This window comes from Podarcis tiliguerta, assembly GCF_965153285.1.
Source record: "Podarcis tiliguerta genome assembly, chromosome: 7".
In the NCBI taxonomy this organism is placed as follows: Eukaryota; Metazoa; Chordata; class Lepidosauria; order Squamata; family Lacertidae; genus Podarcis; species Podarcis tiliguerta.
Window position 1 is genome coordinate 66,104,570 of NC_139540.1, and position 16,150 is coordinate 66,120,719.

The following is a 16,150-nucleotide window of genomic DNA, read 5'->3' on the forward strand; positions in this document are numbered from 1 at the left end:
AAGATAAATTGTAGAGTTGGAAGGGAGCATGAGGATCATCTAGTTCAGCCCCCTGCAATGCAGGGATCTTTTGCCCAATGTGGGGACTCGAACCCACGACCTTGAGATCAAGACTTTAAGTTAGGAATGTGATGTCCCAAAAGGCCAAGCATTTATTTCATTGAAATCACACATCTTCTGGTGTGAAGTGGATAATTTTCCTTGCCCATTTCCCTCCCACAATGCAGGCCTGAATCCATGGATCCAGGACAATCGGTCTCATCCAGAAATGTCTGCAGTTGGTTCCGTCACAATTAGTTTCTGCAGGAAGGCAGTACCGTATTTTTCGCTCTATAAGACGCACCCGACCATAAGATGCACCTAGTTTTAGAGGAGGAGAACAAGAAATATTCTCTCCCTTGGCTAAAGTGGTGCTTCAGGTTAAGAACAGGTTTCAGGTTAAGAACGGACCTCTGGAACGAATTAAGTACTTAACCTGAGGTACCACTGTAGTGTCTTTGCATGCGGATCAGAGTTATAGGCTGGATCTAGACACACACACACACACGCACACGTTTCAGGAAAACACGTTGTAAACCTCATAATGGGAAAACACGTTGGTGAAAAACTCCACAGCGCCATCTGGTGACACGGTGTTATAACGCATTTAAAACACATTTTCTTTACTGATGTAGCTGACTCCATAGTCCGAATCATAGTTATAGTCACTTATAATCTAGAGGTTCAGGAGGGGAAAACCCCACCCCTACCCTTGCTAATCATGTTGGAGGAAGCAGAGTAGCTCATTTAGGTGAAGGAACACTCTGGTCCTAAACATCCACTGCCTTGTGGGATATATTTGGGAGAAGGAAAGGCTAAGGAGTATACCCTACACCAGGCATCCCCAAACTTGGGCCTCCAGATGTTTTGGGACTACAATTCCCATCATCCCTGACCACTGGTCCTGTTAGCTAGGGGTGATGGGAGTTGTAGTCCCAAAACATCTGGAGGGCCAAGTTTGGGCATGCCTGCCCTACACAAATCTGGAGTGGAGTTCCTAAGACAGTTGGATGACACATTGAACACCTCCTTACGGCAACTCCTACAGCCCAGCTGGTGTCAAACATATTGCTCTGATTTACTGTGGACCATGTCAGTGAGGCTGAGAGAAGGGTCTTCTCATCTGGGCAGCCCAGGACCTCCATACACATTGCCCGGGCTTGTGCCCTGGGGAGGTCGCGCTGGTGTTGCTAATGCAGCCGTTTGACTTCACCCCCAGAGGCACACTCCATTGTCTCTTGAGCCAGATGGCTGCCAAAAACAACAAGCCGAATCAGCTAGCGGTTAGGCAAGTCAGAGCTATCACTGTGCAACAGCGCTTTGCAACCCCTTCCAACCAGAAGTACCCCCAACGAAAAGAGTTATTTTGAGTTGCATTCCTTTTACCATCCCTGATTAGAACAACATCTGTGAGTGCCTTAAGAAGAAGAGCTTATGAAACAGAAGTATCAGACAGTGAATAGAGAATTTGCAGCGCCAGGAGTCTTGAAGCAATTAAGAATATACAACTGCCGCTTTAGCTCCCACTTGGAATATTTTATAATAGCTGTGTTTTCTTCAGCCCCTCTCCCCAATTTCGAGTTGCATGGGAAACGGCAGTGTGCAAAATACTGCAAATTGCTATGCTTCTGTACTCAAACATAGTTTCTAGCAGAGGGAAAAATCCTTGTCTGACCTTTGTGTGGTTGCGATTCATTTCCTTAGGGCGAACAGCTGTTTGGTAGCAGTTGCTGCCTTTGAATATACTGATGCGACAGTGTTCTAAAAACAACAAAAAAAAAACCCCACACAAAATAAATGGCACACTCATCGTTGCAGTAACTGCAATAACTGAGTCTAGTGAGCCAGAATCTTGGATAGTATAAAAACAGGCATATTGTCAATACTGTGTGACATCAAATGGTCGTTGCTCTGCAGCGTTTTGTAGAGGGATAGGGCATAGGCAATGGTCTTCCCTCAAGGCAGCATAAGACTTTTGACAGATCTCATGACGACAAGCGGAGGGGCAGATTGCAACGGCCTTTGGAGTTTCACTCCCTCTGTAATATTAGCCCCATTCAGGCCTTTAGCCTGATCCTTAGGGGTCTGGGAATGTATATACTGCCCCCATCTTACAACCTCCATGTGTTTCTTATTAAGGTGCAAAAGGAGCTTCTATGCATGCTTACCCGGGTGTGTAACATTATTGCAGTCAAACCAGTAATTCATGTTTTGCCAGATAGGCACTCGGAGGGGCTGAGGCTCACAGAGCCTTCCTGTAAATTTCCTAGAAAGAACTTTGTGAGATCACTTCCTTTGTCTTCCTTGGCCGGAAGCTGTAACACTACATAATTCCTGCCTGCCTGGGAATCCTCCCCTTCCTTCATCATGCTTCCAAGGTGATCACATGTGCATCTCTGAGCCCTGCAGCTCAGACACCTTTTTAGAACGTTCTGTTACTTAAAGGTAAAGGGACCCCTGACCATTAGGTCCAGTTGTGGCTGACTCTGGGGTTGCGGCGCTCATCTCGCTTTATTGGCCGAGGGAGCCGGCGTACAGCTTCCGGGTCATGTGGCCAGCATGACTAAGCTGCTTCTGGCGAACCAGAGCAGGGCACGTTTACCTTCCCACCAGAGTGGTACCTGTTTATCTACTTGCACTTTGACATGCTTTCGAACTGCTAGGTTGGCAGGAGCAGGGACCGAGCAATGGGAGCTCACCCCGTCACAGGGATTCGAACCGCCGACCTTCTGATCGGCAAGTCCTTTTGTTACTTACCTGGTCGTCCCTTTTGTTACTTACCTGGTTGTTTTAAACCTGCCTTCATTTTGCTACTGTAACTGCTGCTTCAAGACCCTAGATTATATAAGCAAGCACTACTTTAGTTGCTTCGTAAAACGACGTGTGTGTGATTATTGTTTTTAAGCGGGGGAAAAGGAGTAATACTAGGAAAATCCAGTCTGCCTTAAAGCATCCTGGATTATTGTTTGAAGGTTAAATCAACCTTGTCTCAGCTTCTGAGTTTAAGCTGCCAAGGATGGTACTCACAAATGTGACTGAGGAAGAATAAAGAAACAATATATCCTCTCCCTAGTGCCTAAATCCATTCCTACAGTGGCGACATTGAAAGTGAGGCTTGTAGGTGTCGCCCTGCACCTCTGGACTCTTTTAACCATTGTGTGTTCAGGCTAATGCCCCAAGACAGCTTCTGACTTGGGCAAAATAGGCCAGAGGAAGTGTGGCGCAGCTGTTCTTCCTATTCCCAACCCACCTTTGCAGAGGTATGGTTCAGACACCAGCTTCTCACCACCGTAAGAGGAGGTTGTGGAGGCTTCCTTTGTAGCAGAAGTAGCAGCTCTGATGAGGGAGTTTTTGTTGAAGACATTTGCTAGGAGAGAAAGAATTGTACTTGCCCTCAGTGACCCCAAGGCCTCTCAGTCTTCCGGTCAGCTGCTATTTGACATTGTCAAAAAACTGTCATGTTAATTGTGTCCACACTCCGATTTTATATCACCTGAGGCTGACCATTTCGTTAGACAAACGGAGGTAATTGCTTTAGGTGGTTGGGGCTCATGGGGGCTAAATTAGCACCCTGCTCTATCTACCTAGCTCCCCATTGACTTGGTTGTGGTGCCATCGCTGCCCAGCTCTTGTAGGGCTCTCTAGGCAGGTGTTTATTGTTGGGAGGAAGCACGTGGAACTGAAGGGAAGTGCTGTTTTAGACCTGTGTTTCACATATGGCATTCAGCTATGCCACCTTTTGAAAGTGTGGATTGCGTAAGCGTTTTGTGACATTGCATACGGGAAGGAATACGCAGGGTGAGTTGGAGGGGGCTGGGCCTTGAAGCTCTTTGGGTCTCAGACATGGTTGATAAAACACCCAAAACACCATCTTCATATATTTTTTTCTTTCAGTTTAACTTTTATTAAAAGAGGTTCTAAGGTACTGTACTGTATCCAGCACATTATATTTATTACCAAAATTATTAACAAATATACAAAACTTATATATGGAATATTTATTACATCCATTTTATTCCTCTATAATACTGCATTTGTTCAAGTAGGTTACCTACAGTGTAAACTTCCCTCAGTTTGATCTCGCATAGTTTGGGAAAGCCCCTCTTAACCCCATATGGTTATCATATAATTTTCTTTTTCTTTATTTGGCTTTCACTGGTTGTATCTGATTTTCACATTTGGCACATGGAAGAAACATCGACAGTGCAAAAAGAGGCATCTCCCCCCCCTCCCCCGGTTTAATTCCGAGTCACAGTTTTTAAAAGCCGAGGAGACTCAAAATACATTAATTTGATATTAGTATTAATGCATATGACACACAGGTCAGTTGTTATTCAAGCTGAGTGCATTCAACTGCTTCCCACATCCCATCACTCAGACTCTTCTGCTGTGCAAGATTGCAAAAGCCAGGGCCCTTTTTGGGGAGCTGAAGGGCTCTTGCTGGTGACAGAAACCCCCCAGTTTCATGTTTTGTGTTCTATTGTCTTGTGCCTTCTTGAATTTGCCAGCGAGCGACCGCTTTGTAAACCGAGTTAGGAAAGGAGGGCATCCTCCATTTGGGAAGGCTTTCTGCAGACAATTTCCTCGAGAACTGAAAATTACGAGTCTTTGCACCCAGATGCAAAGAACATAATAAGCTGTCATGGGTTTAAAAAAAAAAATCTGCAAAAGAGAATAGTGTCATTCTATATCAGGAGTGCAGCTTTCAAGTGTAGCCATTAAAATAAAGAACCACCCAGGAAATGCTCCCAACCCACCCCTTTTCTCTTCTGTTTCTCGTCGTTTACAAATGTAGCTTAATGTAACTGAGTAAAGCTGATCCAGAGAGAACTCTTACTTATTTCCACTCCTCTTCCGCATTCTCCCTCAAGCACCATATTGCTATTTGTAGGAGGCCACCGCGCCCGTGTCCTCAACATCTGATTGAGTACAAATTCGGATGGCTGCGCCGAGTACCCGAGTAGTACTCTGCCTCCGCATCTTTGTTACCAAAGGGCCCCGTTCCCTTCTGTGGCGCCGTACATTTCGGCCAGCTTTTTGAAGCGGGGCCCCCAGTCCGTCAGGTAGTCGTAGCTCTGCTCTGAGTCCGTGGACGCAGACTGCAAGGAACTGAGCGACTCGGCCACAGAGCCGTTGCCCTCAAACATGTACGTCTGGAGAGAGTCAAAGGGAGGGGCCCAGAGGTCCATGTCAGCTTCGTAGAGCTTGGCCAACACGTAGCTATGAACGCTGCTGTCCACCGTGCAGGCTTGAGGAACGTATCTGGAGAGGCTTTCGATTTCCGGCATCATGTCCTGCCTGCTCTTCAGCACCACTTGAGCCTCCCTCGGGTTCCACAGGGCCGCGATGTCAAAGGCCTCGGTGTCTTCCTCCCCACCCCCCTCGTCGTCGTACCGCACGATGTTCTCGTGGATGTTCTCGTCTTCGTCAATGATATACGGCTGCTTCCTGTGCCTTCTCATGGACAAGATCAGCAGTACCAGCACTAGAGGGAGCAAGCCAGAACGCAAGACTTTTAGAGCACAGTCAGCATCACAGTGTCCCTCGGCCAAAGCTGAAGGCCTCCACAACAGATGCTGCCCACCCTTTCCCACCGACCATTCTTGCCCTTGATGTAGCAGCATGGTGGCAAAGGACAAAGCAAAACCAAACAGCATGTAAGTGGCAGGACTGGGCAATATTTTAAGATGGGTGCACAGCATTAGACTTAAAGCAAGCAGTATTGAGGGATGCAGATTTTACCCTGGGGGTATCTGCTACCTCATTCTGTGCTAAATGCTAAGGGAGTGCTTGCTGCATTTACCTTCTCAGTTATATCTAGTTCATGGAAAGGTCAGTTGAGTTTTGCAGATCGCTTCTAGTTCCAAGCAGGCATTTTTTTGAAGGTCTCATTAACACTGTGAACATAACCCAGTTTTCATGAAAAGGGAAATGTCAATTGCAGCTTGAAAAACAGGAGGCCCAAAATGCCCATGGCCACTTTCAAGGCCAAACAAGTCACTTGCCACCCCATACGACGGTGAATTATCGTAGCTATTGCTTAGGGTTATGGTAGCAAAACTGTACCTGCAAGTTGCTGGAACATGCCCTAAATCAAATACAAGTCAAATCAACTAAGAATAGTACTTTACACAAAACGTTAATGAGAAAGCCTTTTTGAAAGCTTGCCTATTTTTAGAACATTGCTTTTATTGGCACTGCATTCTAGTAAGCATGGTAGCCGCCTCTATTGTGCCTGAAGAACAGATGGTGTTACTCAGTTTAAGAAACGGTACGTATATTTACCTAGCAAGACAAAGATGCAGGCTAGAATGGCAATAAGAGCTCCTCTACTCAGGCTGACAGGGAGCACATAGGCCTCTGCATTGCAGGACATCACAAGACCCTTGTCGTCGCAGCTGCAAACGTGAATGGTTACTGTCCCAGTGCTACTCAGCATGGGACGTCCGTTATCAACTATCAGGATAGGAAGGTAAAAGATGTTCTGCTCATGCTGCCGGAAGCCTGATCTCCTGGTTAAAATCCAAGCTGTGTTGTCTAGAAGGCGGGGGAAAATAAAAGATGTCAATATTGATTTGCAATGTAAAAAAAAAAAAAATCAATTGGAGGTAGATGCTATTAAACTATTTTGCTTTGAATCCATACATTTAGAATACTAGATTTACTTTGGCCTGCTGCTGCTGTGCGTACCTTGTGTGAATGTGAATGTTGGCAGAGGAGAGAAAATGAAGCATGTGACAAAATGCTAGAGAAACACACAGCTCTAAGATACTAGGATTTGCACACTGACATGCACACTGAATTCAGACCTTTTTCTCTCTTTACTATCAAACTTGTGCTTCCACTTTCTCAGACGTTGGAGGGTGTACATTTGACCGAAGTAGAGGGCTTGGGGTTGAGCTGGAGTTTAGCTAGATTTATTGTCAAAGTCTCCTGATGGCTAAGCAGGATGAAAAGCAAACCAAGGTGGTTTCTTAGAGGTTAGCAGCATTTATCCCTTTCCATCCCTTTTATTTATTTTTTTGACAAGCTTAATGTCAGGGCAGGCATCTGGTGCACCGACCGCTATGGAAATTTCCAGGCTTGTTGACAGATTGACAATTCAAGTGCAATGCATTTGTGCCAAACCTTGTTTGCGCACGATAAGATGCCACAGTGATTTGATGCCATAAGTATTGTTTGCAAGTAACATGATGGGATAAGACATGGATGTCAGAAATCTAAGCACTCTCTCTTTTTTATGTTTCAGCACTGGATAGCGGCCGTTGCAGTATTCTATCACTTAAGAGAGACAGACATTCCCCTACCGAATTGGCATGAAAAGTAGGTATCTCTAAATACTGTATATACTGAAATCTACTCTGTTGGAAAATGTTTACTTGTGCCAATTCTGTACCCATACATACACTGCCAAGACTGCTAGGAAAACAACCTGCTTTGGCATGGCCAGGTAATAACAGACACGAGTGCTGATCATATAAGTCTTGTCCAGAGAGCATAAAGTTACATCCCTTGCCAAGAGTGGTCAATAGTGGCGGTAGCAACCATATAATATGGGTGCTCAGCACTTGCATACACTGCTGCAGTGACACGGATCCTGACCGAAGGGAACTAGCAGTTTGGTGGCAGACGCATCACAGTGGTAATGCATGACCTGGGCGGGCAAATATACAAATGTTTTTGCGAGCTAAAATGATCGTTCTATGCATCTGAAAATTGATTTTTGTTTCTGCAAAGTCAACCCTGGCACTATTGGTGAGGGCCAATCAGTGTATATGCCCACTTTATAGTGATAGTTATTGAAGAGTATTTGCATTGTACAGTGCAGGGTGCAATCCTACAGGGCCTGGGAGTTCTTGAGTTCATAGAATATTTTGGACCTCTCTATGAGGGCAGGGACGCGGGTGGCACTGTGGGTAAAACCTCAGTGCCTAGGACTTGCTGATCGCATGGTCGGTGGTTCGAATCCCCGCGGCGGGGTGAGCTCCCGTCGTTCGGTCCCAGCTCCTGCCCACCTAGCAGTTCGAAAGCACCCTTAAGTGCAAGCAGATAAATAGGTACCGCTTTATAGTGGGAAGGTAAACGGCGTTTCCGTGTGCTGCTCTGGTGCCAGTTCGCCGGAGCAGCTTCATCACGCTGGCCACGTGACCCGGAAGTGTCTGCGGACAGCGCTGGCTCCCGGCCTCTAGAGTGAGATGAGCGCACAACCCTAGAGTCTGGCAAGACTGGCCCGTACGGGCAGGGGTAAAAGGTAAAGGTACCCCTGCCCATACGGGCCAGTCTTGACAGACTCTAGGGTTGTGCGCCCATCTCACTCAAAGAGACTGAGGGCCAGCGCTGTCCGAAGACACTTCCGGGTCATGTGGCCAGCGTGACATCGCTGCTCTGGCGAGCCAGAGCCGCACACGGAAACGCCGTTTACCTTCCCGCTAGTAAGCGGTCCCTATTTATCTACTTGCACCCGAGAGTGCTTTCGAACTGCTAGGTTGGCAGGCACTGGGACCGAACAACGGGAGCGCACCCCGCCGCGGGGATTCGAACCGCCGACCTCTTGATCGGCAAGCCCTAGGCGCTGAGGCTTTAACCCACAGTGCCACCCGCGTCACGGGCAGGGGTACCTTTACCTTTTATGAGGGCAGAGGGGGAGGTCCTGATACCAGAGGTCCTCTCTGGTTAGCACCAAAGGTTTCCACTGCCCTGCCTGTCCTGGGGCTGAAAATGGGGTGGCTTGGTGACAGTGTTGAAGACCAGTCTGGGGCCAGCAAGGATCTCTAGGATCCTAAATTCCTATATCAGCCTAAGAGATGGGGGACTTATTTCCCTCCTAGAGGGAGAGAATGTAGAAGGGGGGGGGGGAGGCACAACCCACCAAGACTTAAGAAATAGTGGGAGTTCTACCACAATCTCTCCTGCCCCATTTTTTTGAAAAAAATAATAATCAAATTTTATTTTAATTGCTCTACTGATTATAAAGTAATAAATACCAAAGTTTCTATTTTATTCGGACATCTAGCATTTCTAAAACCAAACATTTTCCTGATTCACTGTTCTGAGATCCCCCCCCATTTAAAAGATGACAAGGGTTCAATGTTTAAATGAACATTTAAGTGCCACAGGTCAGGACCAATATCTTCTCTTGTGACGGATACAATGGCTGTGCTTGAAAACTGGTCTTCAAAACAAAACACAAGGAACAGCAATTCACTCATTGCTGTCACTCCAAATTACACCACTTGTTTGCTTGGTGGCGGTAGGAAGTACATCTGATGCTGAGAATTCTCCCCAAATTTCTCTCTCTCAACACAGTGCCTCAAGGTTGAAGTGAGCCTGGATCACCCAATGCTGTAGTGTAGTGGTTTCTTTCAACCTCATCAGCAACGCATGTTCAAAAAAAGGAAGACAAGGTCACAGTGTGTTCTAGCAAGGCAATGCCCTGGAAACTCTGGCAGCTGTTTCAAAATAACCGATATAGGCAGCTTAGTGCTAGAACATGCTGATGCAAGGAGACACCTCTTACTTACTGAAGTAGATTTTCATTTTGTTATCTAAGGAGAGAAGATCTGCTAATATTCAGAATTTTTCAAAACATTTAATATGCAGATTCCTCTGAATAATTAGATTATTCCTTTGTCCCACCGAATGCCCAGGTTTCTACAATGAACAGGACTGCATTCATATCTATCCTCTGAATTTAAGAGGCAGGGGGCCAGCCCAAGACATTTTGCTGCCTGAGGCAGAGAAGCGAGTGGTACCTTGGGTGTAGTATGCAAGGCTGGCCAAGTTGGTTTGGCACCTGAGGCAGAAAATACCAGAAATGCTTCTAAAGCTCTCTAGCAGTTAAAACAAAAAACCCACCCCCTAAATTAATTGTTGTTAATTTTGTTGCCCTTTCTTGACTTCCAAATACAGCTGCCTGAGGAAGCCAACTTACTTTGCTTAATGGTACGGCCGGCCCTGCTTAGAGGAACCCCAAATAGAGGACCAGCTATGCTGGGGAGGGACTAGGTGAAAAGGAAGTGGAGAATCATCAGTGTACAGCATTCACAGTGACATGCTGATCAGCCTTTCAGATGATGTATGTAATAGAATCACTTTATTGCAATGGGCAAACGCTAAACGGAATTGCGCTCTAACAATCCAAAGAAAAACTTATCTGTGTGAAAATTACATAGCTGCTGTTGTGAAGAAAATATCCTGAACATTCTATGTCACTTTTCAGCAAGGTGAACCGTGATTGGATGTACATGGAAATAACTGGAGGCTTCATAAATCTCTATTCCCCCTGTTTTTCCTAATGTTACGAAGATTGTTTTCACCACTAGGTGATGCTAAAAAAAGGTAAAGGTAAAATACCCCTTATAGTTAAGTCCAGTTGTGGACGACTCTGGGCTTGCGGCGCTCATCTCACTTTATTGGCCAAGGGAGCTAACATTTGTCCACAGACAGTTTTTCTGGGTCATGTGGCCAGCATGACTAAGCCACTTCTGGCGAACCAGAGCAGCACACGGAAATGCCGTTTATCTTCCCGCCGTAGCAGTACCTATTTATCTACTTGCACTTTGACGTGCTTTCAAACTGCTAGGTTGGCAGGAGCTGGGACCGAGAAACGGGAGCTCCCCCCGTCGTGGGGATTCGAACCGCCGACCTTCTGATCGGCAAGCCCTAGGCTCAGTGGTTTAGACAACTGGAGGCTTCATAAATCTCTACTCTCCTGCTTTTCCTAATGTTATGAAGATTGTTTTCACCACTAGGTGATGCTGCAGCGCTGTTTATTTCTATGCCACCCCATTCCATACCATGCTAACTCGGAGTGCCAGTCCTTTTAATAATGATGTATCAGGTGCTTCAGTTTTTGTACCAAGTTCCCTTTTGCTGTGTTTGAATGGTTTTCACTAGGGTTTGGTGCTGGTTTCAGTTTGTTTTGCTAGGCTTCTGTGATTTTATTTCGGGCTATGTATGAATTAGCAGTTTAAAATGCAAGTGAGGCAGTTTTCCCCCTGCTGAGTTTCAAGTCGCATCTGCACATGGTTGCATGCACTAAAGAGGGGGTGTGGATGTCCTCACCTGGTGCACATTACCTGTTGGGTTTCCCTGTACCTGCAGCCCCCCCAACTCTTATTCGTGAAGTTGTCATCTCTGTGTGCTGTCACCTGCACATAACACAATGGCTGTCTCAAATGCACGCACCTCAGCTTAACTATGCAGGGAGTGTGTTGCTTACGTTTTCAAATCAGATGGAACTGAGGAAAAATGCATCCAACAGCAGTATGTCTCAAAAAACTACAAGGTAGATATGAACTGTGGCTAATGTTATGTTTTGCATGGCAGCAGTGGAAGCTGGTGTAAATGGAGATGTGTGTACATGGCCTTAAGTGTTCTGTTGTGGATTTTCTTTTATGGTTTATGCAAACTGCTCAGAGAACTTGGCTGGGTGGGCGATATAAAAGCATAAGAAATAAGTAAGTCTGAAATGGCACTATCCATGCATCAGGAGCAAAGTATCAAATTATACTTGAAATTATTAATAATATATATATTGTAAAAAAAAGGAGTCAAAACACCCTCAAAACAGGCCACTGATGACTAAGCATTCTGTTTGACTTGCACTGGGTGGGGTAAAATGGAATGCAGTACAGTGGTGCCTCGCAAGACGAAATTAATTTGTTCTGCGAGTTTTTTCGTCTTGTGAATTTTTCGTCTTGCGAAGCACGGTTTCCCATAGGAATGCATTGACGGTTTTAAGAAAAAGGGACAAGACGTTTTTGTCTTGCGAAGCAAGCCCATAGGGAAATTCGTCTTGCGAAGCAACTCAAAAAACAAAAAACTCTTTCGTCTTGCGAGGTACCACTGTATCTTAGAACAGGACACTCCTAAGGAATATTATACGGAGGTCCTCTTGCGTTCTACTTGCCATTCCAACTGTATGCTTCTTTCTACACATGCAGTTGGAAGTACGGTGGCTGCTCGGGTTGCGAACGTGATCTGTGCGGGAGGCACGTTCACAACCCGCAGCATTCGCAACCCGCACGTCCGTGGGTCATGATTCGGCGCTTCTGTGCATGCACAAAGTCCAATTTAGTGCTTCTGTGCATGTGCAAGCGCCGAAACCTGGAAGTAACCCGTTCCGGTACTTCCAGGTTCGGTGCGGTGCGCAACCTGAAATCGCACAACCCGAAGCGTCTGTAACCCGAGGTATGACTGTATCTGCTCACTGGGTCTGGTGGTGGGTGAGGTTTGTGGCCCACTGTCATCTTGCAGCCACGCTGCTGTACCCCACCCCCTTGGTCGCCACAGAGGTTTTTCTGGGCTCCTGCCAAAAACCCCTTTTCCAATTGGCCTCTCTGTGGGATGGGGCAAGAGGAGTGGACTGGGACTGAGCAGGCTTCAGTCTGCTCCTAGAGGATAAAAAGGGGCCTCGTGCTGATGCCTGCAGCACAGTCAGCCCCAGAGCGTCACCCACCCAGCTCTTTCTCCAATATTATCTTTTTTTCCAGGCTGACCTTTTTCCTTTCCAGGTCCAGGGGCATTGCTACGGTCGGATTGCTGTTTTTCAGAGCCGTGAAGATATTCCCCCTGCTCTTCAGGTTTTGTCTTCCTGGTAGCAATTGTCACAAATTCTGCGGTTTTAGGCCTTGGGTGGAATCCTTTAGTTCAACAACCAAGGAAGGGGTGTCGTGGTGACTCACCCTTTTTGGTGGCGGCAATATCAGGGTTCCCCATTAGAGGGGTCCTGAGGGGAGTCTCTGACCACAAGCACACAGCAGTGGGCCACTGAGCTCCCCTCAGCAATGCAGGAGCGGGCCAGCTGTGTAAAAAGGCAAGTTTTGCAGGGTCCCCAGTGCCAGATTTATGAAAAAGCTAACGCTCTCTTGGGGCCCCCCAAAAAAATTTACAGGAAAAACACACCTGGATGTACATTTCCAAAATATACCGTATTTTTCGCTCTATAGGACACACTTTTCCCCCTTCAAAAATGAAGGGGAAATGTGTGTGCGTCCTATGGAGCGAAGACGCCATAGCCCCACGACCCTCTCCCGGCTGGAAAGGTGACGCACGGCTATGGCAGGAACCTCTATAGCCACCCGTCACCTCTCCAGCTGGGTGAGCGCGCACGGGGCTAAAGCAGCCCCCCGCGACCCTCTCCCGGCTGGAGAGGTGACGCGCAGCTATGGCAGGAACCTCTATAGCCGCACGTCACCTCTCCAGCCGAGAGAGCGTGCACGGGGCTAAAGCAGCCCCCCGCGACCCTCTCCCGGCTGGAGAGGTGACGCACAGCTATGGCAGGAACCTCTATAGGCGCACTTCACCTCTCCAGCTGAGAGCGCGCGCACGGGGCTAAAGCAGGCCCCCCGCAACCCTCTCCCGGCTGGAGAGGTGACGCACAGCTATGGCAGGAACCTCTATAGCCGCCCGTCACCTCTCCAGCCGGGAGAGCACGCACAGGGCTAAAGAAGCACCCCACGACCCTCTCCCAGCTGGAGAAGTGACGTGCGACTATGGCAGCAGCCTCTCCGCTGCGCCTTTCCGCTGCTCTCTGGCCTGCTCTTTGGGGCTGGTGGTGGGCTTCCCCCCGCCAGCCCCAAAGAGCAGGTTGAAAGGAACCTGAAGCCTGGAGAGCAAGAGGGGTCGGTGTGCACTGACCCCTCTCGCTCTCCAGACTTCCAAGGGAGCCACCTGAAAGCACCTTAAACGGCACCTTGTTTTAGAGCGGGAAAACAAGAGGGGGAAAATTCTCCCTCTCTCTGCGCAGCGCCTCCTGCCGCTTCGCTGAAGGGGTGCTGGGCAGAGAGGGGGAGATTTTCCCCCTCTTGTTCTCCCCCCTCTAAAACAAGGTGCATCCTATTGTCCGGTGCATCCTATGGTGCGAAAAATACAGCAACAGAAAAAACAAATAAAATAAAACCTACATACAGCAACAGTGTTTTGTGTTGTGTATGGCCCTATTAGGGCCATAAATTACCATATAGCGTATATTCAACACAAAAACCAGTGACAATTTGTTGTTGACAAGGGACAGCTGGACATATAAAGGGCCCCATTACCTCCAGTAGCTTAGGGCCTCATCAAACCTAAATCTGGCCCTGAGTGTCCCCATATTCCCAATTGACCCTGTCTTGCCTCAGACCCCAGCTGGGGGCTGAGAGGGCTATACGCCCAATGCCTAAGCCATCTGAAATTTAATAAAGTTGTGTCCATTTTAATCCCAAATATGTTGTCATGTGTTTTCCTTGAACTGAGATCTGGCTCCCAGAGTGAGATGGGGGACAGCATCTGGGCAGGCAAACTCCTCGCTTCTTAAGTACCTAGGAAATGCTGTTTTCGTGGTCTGGGTGGGTGTGGGGAAAGAGCCAAATAACAACCCCCTAGATTTCCCCTGCAATTCCAGTTATAAGCCTGACCTTTAAAGCATTTTGAGCAGGGTAACATTCAGAGAAGGTGCCCACGAGCATGACAACAAGGCTTGAATTTGCACGACATTGGCACATTTCCTCAAAATAAGAGAACCTGTCACTGAGAAATATGTAGACAGGGGGAAATTTCTGGATTAACTGTTCAAAGTGTAAAATAATATGTCATTTTATTGCTGCCGTTAAGGAGCAGGTGTCACTTGGCATCATTTGCAATGGCAGTCTCGTGACGCAGTGCTAAGTCCAAGCCTCCCAAGACCAACTCACTGCAGAAGACGTTAGTTAGCGAAACAAATGGGTGTCCGCTCCAATTACCTTGATTGTCCCTTAGAGTAAAGTTGGGGTTGTTAGCTGCCTCAGGAGCCAAGCTATAGTAGAAGTGCTGTCCCTCTTGTGGGTCGTCCTGGTCAATCGCGCTCACTGTCTGAATCAGCTGTAGGAGGGGAGAGCAAAACAAAGGGTCTGATGAGAGCTCCAGTGCAGGAGAAAGCTGTGTTTCAGGATTGCAAGGAAAAGCCAAGCCCAGATTCATCTTCTTGAGGGAGCAGGGAATCTATGAAGGCAATCAATATGTTGCCAGAATCAATGGTGAGTGAAATGATTAAAAACAGAATGGGCGAACCTAAGCTGGCTAAAATATGAGAAGGGCAAATTAACATTTGGATGTCCCATAGACAGGAGACTGAGCATATGCTTTGTGTGTAGGAGGTCACAGGTTCAGTCCCTGGTATGCCTGTGAACCTTCCCCAGCACGCCCCCTTTCTGATAGTTCAGTGGGTAGAGCTTGAGACTCTTAACCTCAGGGTCATGGGTTTGAGGCCCATGTTGGACAAAAGATTCCTGCATTCCTTGTGGTCCCTCCCAACTCTGCAATTCTGAGTCTATGACACTGGAGCTTTGACCTTGAGAAGGCAAGAGCTGCTGAGGTTATGGAGTGGGAGGCTTTCAGAATCTGTCTCCATCTCTCAGGGAGGAAGATCTGAAATAGCCTGTGGCCCTGAAGACGCCCACCAGGATCATAGGACTAAAGAAACTTTGCATGCAACTCTAGGAGACATTATACCTCCTAGACACAACTTCTGCTTCAAGAAGAGCCTTGCAAATCCAAAGGGTTGTACCCAACGGTTGTATGAGCATGAAGGCACCTCATGCAACTGAACTTTCTCTCCCCTCCTCCTGCCCTGTGCCTCACTACAAACCTTCTTCTGAGGGTCCAAGGGGGGTTGAGTGGTAGGGCCTGCCCTGTAATGCAGCTGCAGTGTGAGAGGGGAACTGGCTGGAATTAAGCAGAGAGATCTTGCTCCAGCTCTGCTGCTATGAGACCTCTCTGTTTATTCTCCAGCTTTCTGGAGTTGGATTTTCAGGCTGCAGGAGGTGAGGATGAGGGGAAGAGAAAGACTGGTTGGGTGAGCTGCCTTGGGTTAGTGCATCCACTGGATGCAACTCAAATACTTTTATGCTGCCAAAAATTGTAAGAGAAAGAGGGAGGTAAATCACTCATTCTGTATTTTCATATGAAGGATGCTTGCATGGTCAGATTTGTATTTAATTGCATTTTGGACTGGAAAAGGAGAAAAGAAAAAGTGCTGTTTCAACTTGTATCTAAATATAAAACAGGACCATGTGGGGACACCTTCACAGTAAACATTAACCACGGAGAATGTCAGAGAAAGGTTAATATATGTGATTTCTTGCAGATGTAG

General features: G+C 47.2%; 1 protein-coding gene and 1 long non-coding RNA gene across 6 annotated transcripts in view; one reads left to right on the forward strand and one right to left on the reverse strand.

The window, feature by feature from the left end:
* Positions 1 to 16,150, forward strand: part of LOC310681684 — a 75,243-nt gene that overhangs the window by 55,627 nt on the left and 3,466 nt on the right. The window contains exons 3-5 of one of the 2 annotated variants that reach the window (XR_014513508.1): positions 7,289 to 7,362; positions 9,346 to 9,443; positions 9,949 to 10,432. This is a non-coding gene — a long non-coding RNA (uncharacterized lncRNA). Of the gene's footprint in view, positions 1 to 7,288; positions 7,363 to 9,345; positions 9,444 to 9,948; positions 10,433 to 16,150 lie in introns of those variants that run through there. The other variant, XR_014513507.1, reaches the window with a different exon arrangement.
* The window catches only part of CDH20 (cadherin 20), a 155,108-nt gene continuing 142,875 nt past the window's right edge, over positions 3,918 to 16,150 (reverse strand). For all 4 annotated transcript variants that reach the window (XM_083449407.1, XM_083449405.1, XM_083449406.1 and 1 more), the window contains exons 10-12: positions 14,763 to 14,880; positions 6,325 to 6,576; positions 3,918 to 5,524 (exon numbers count right to left, since the gene is read on the reverse strand). In XM_083449407.1, the coding sequence (XP_083305533.1) occupies positions 5,025 to 5,524; positions 6,325 to 6,576; positions 14,763 to 14,880 (870 nt within the window). In that variant the 3' untranslated portion in view covers positions 3,918 to 5,024. The remainder of the gene's footprint in view (positions 5,525 to 6,324; positions 6,577 to 14,762; positions 14,881 to 16,150) is intronic.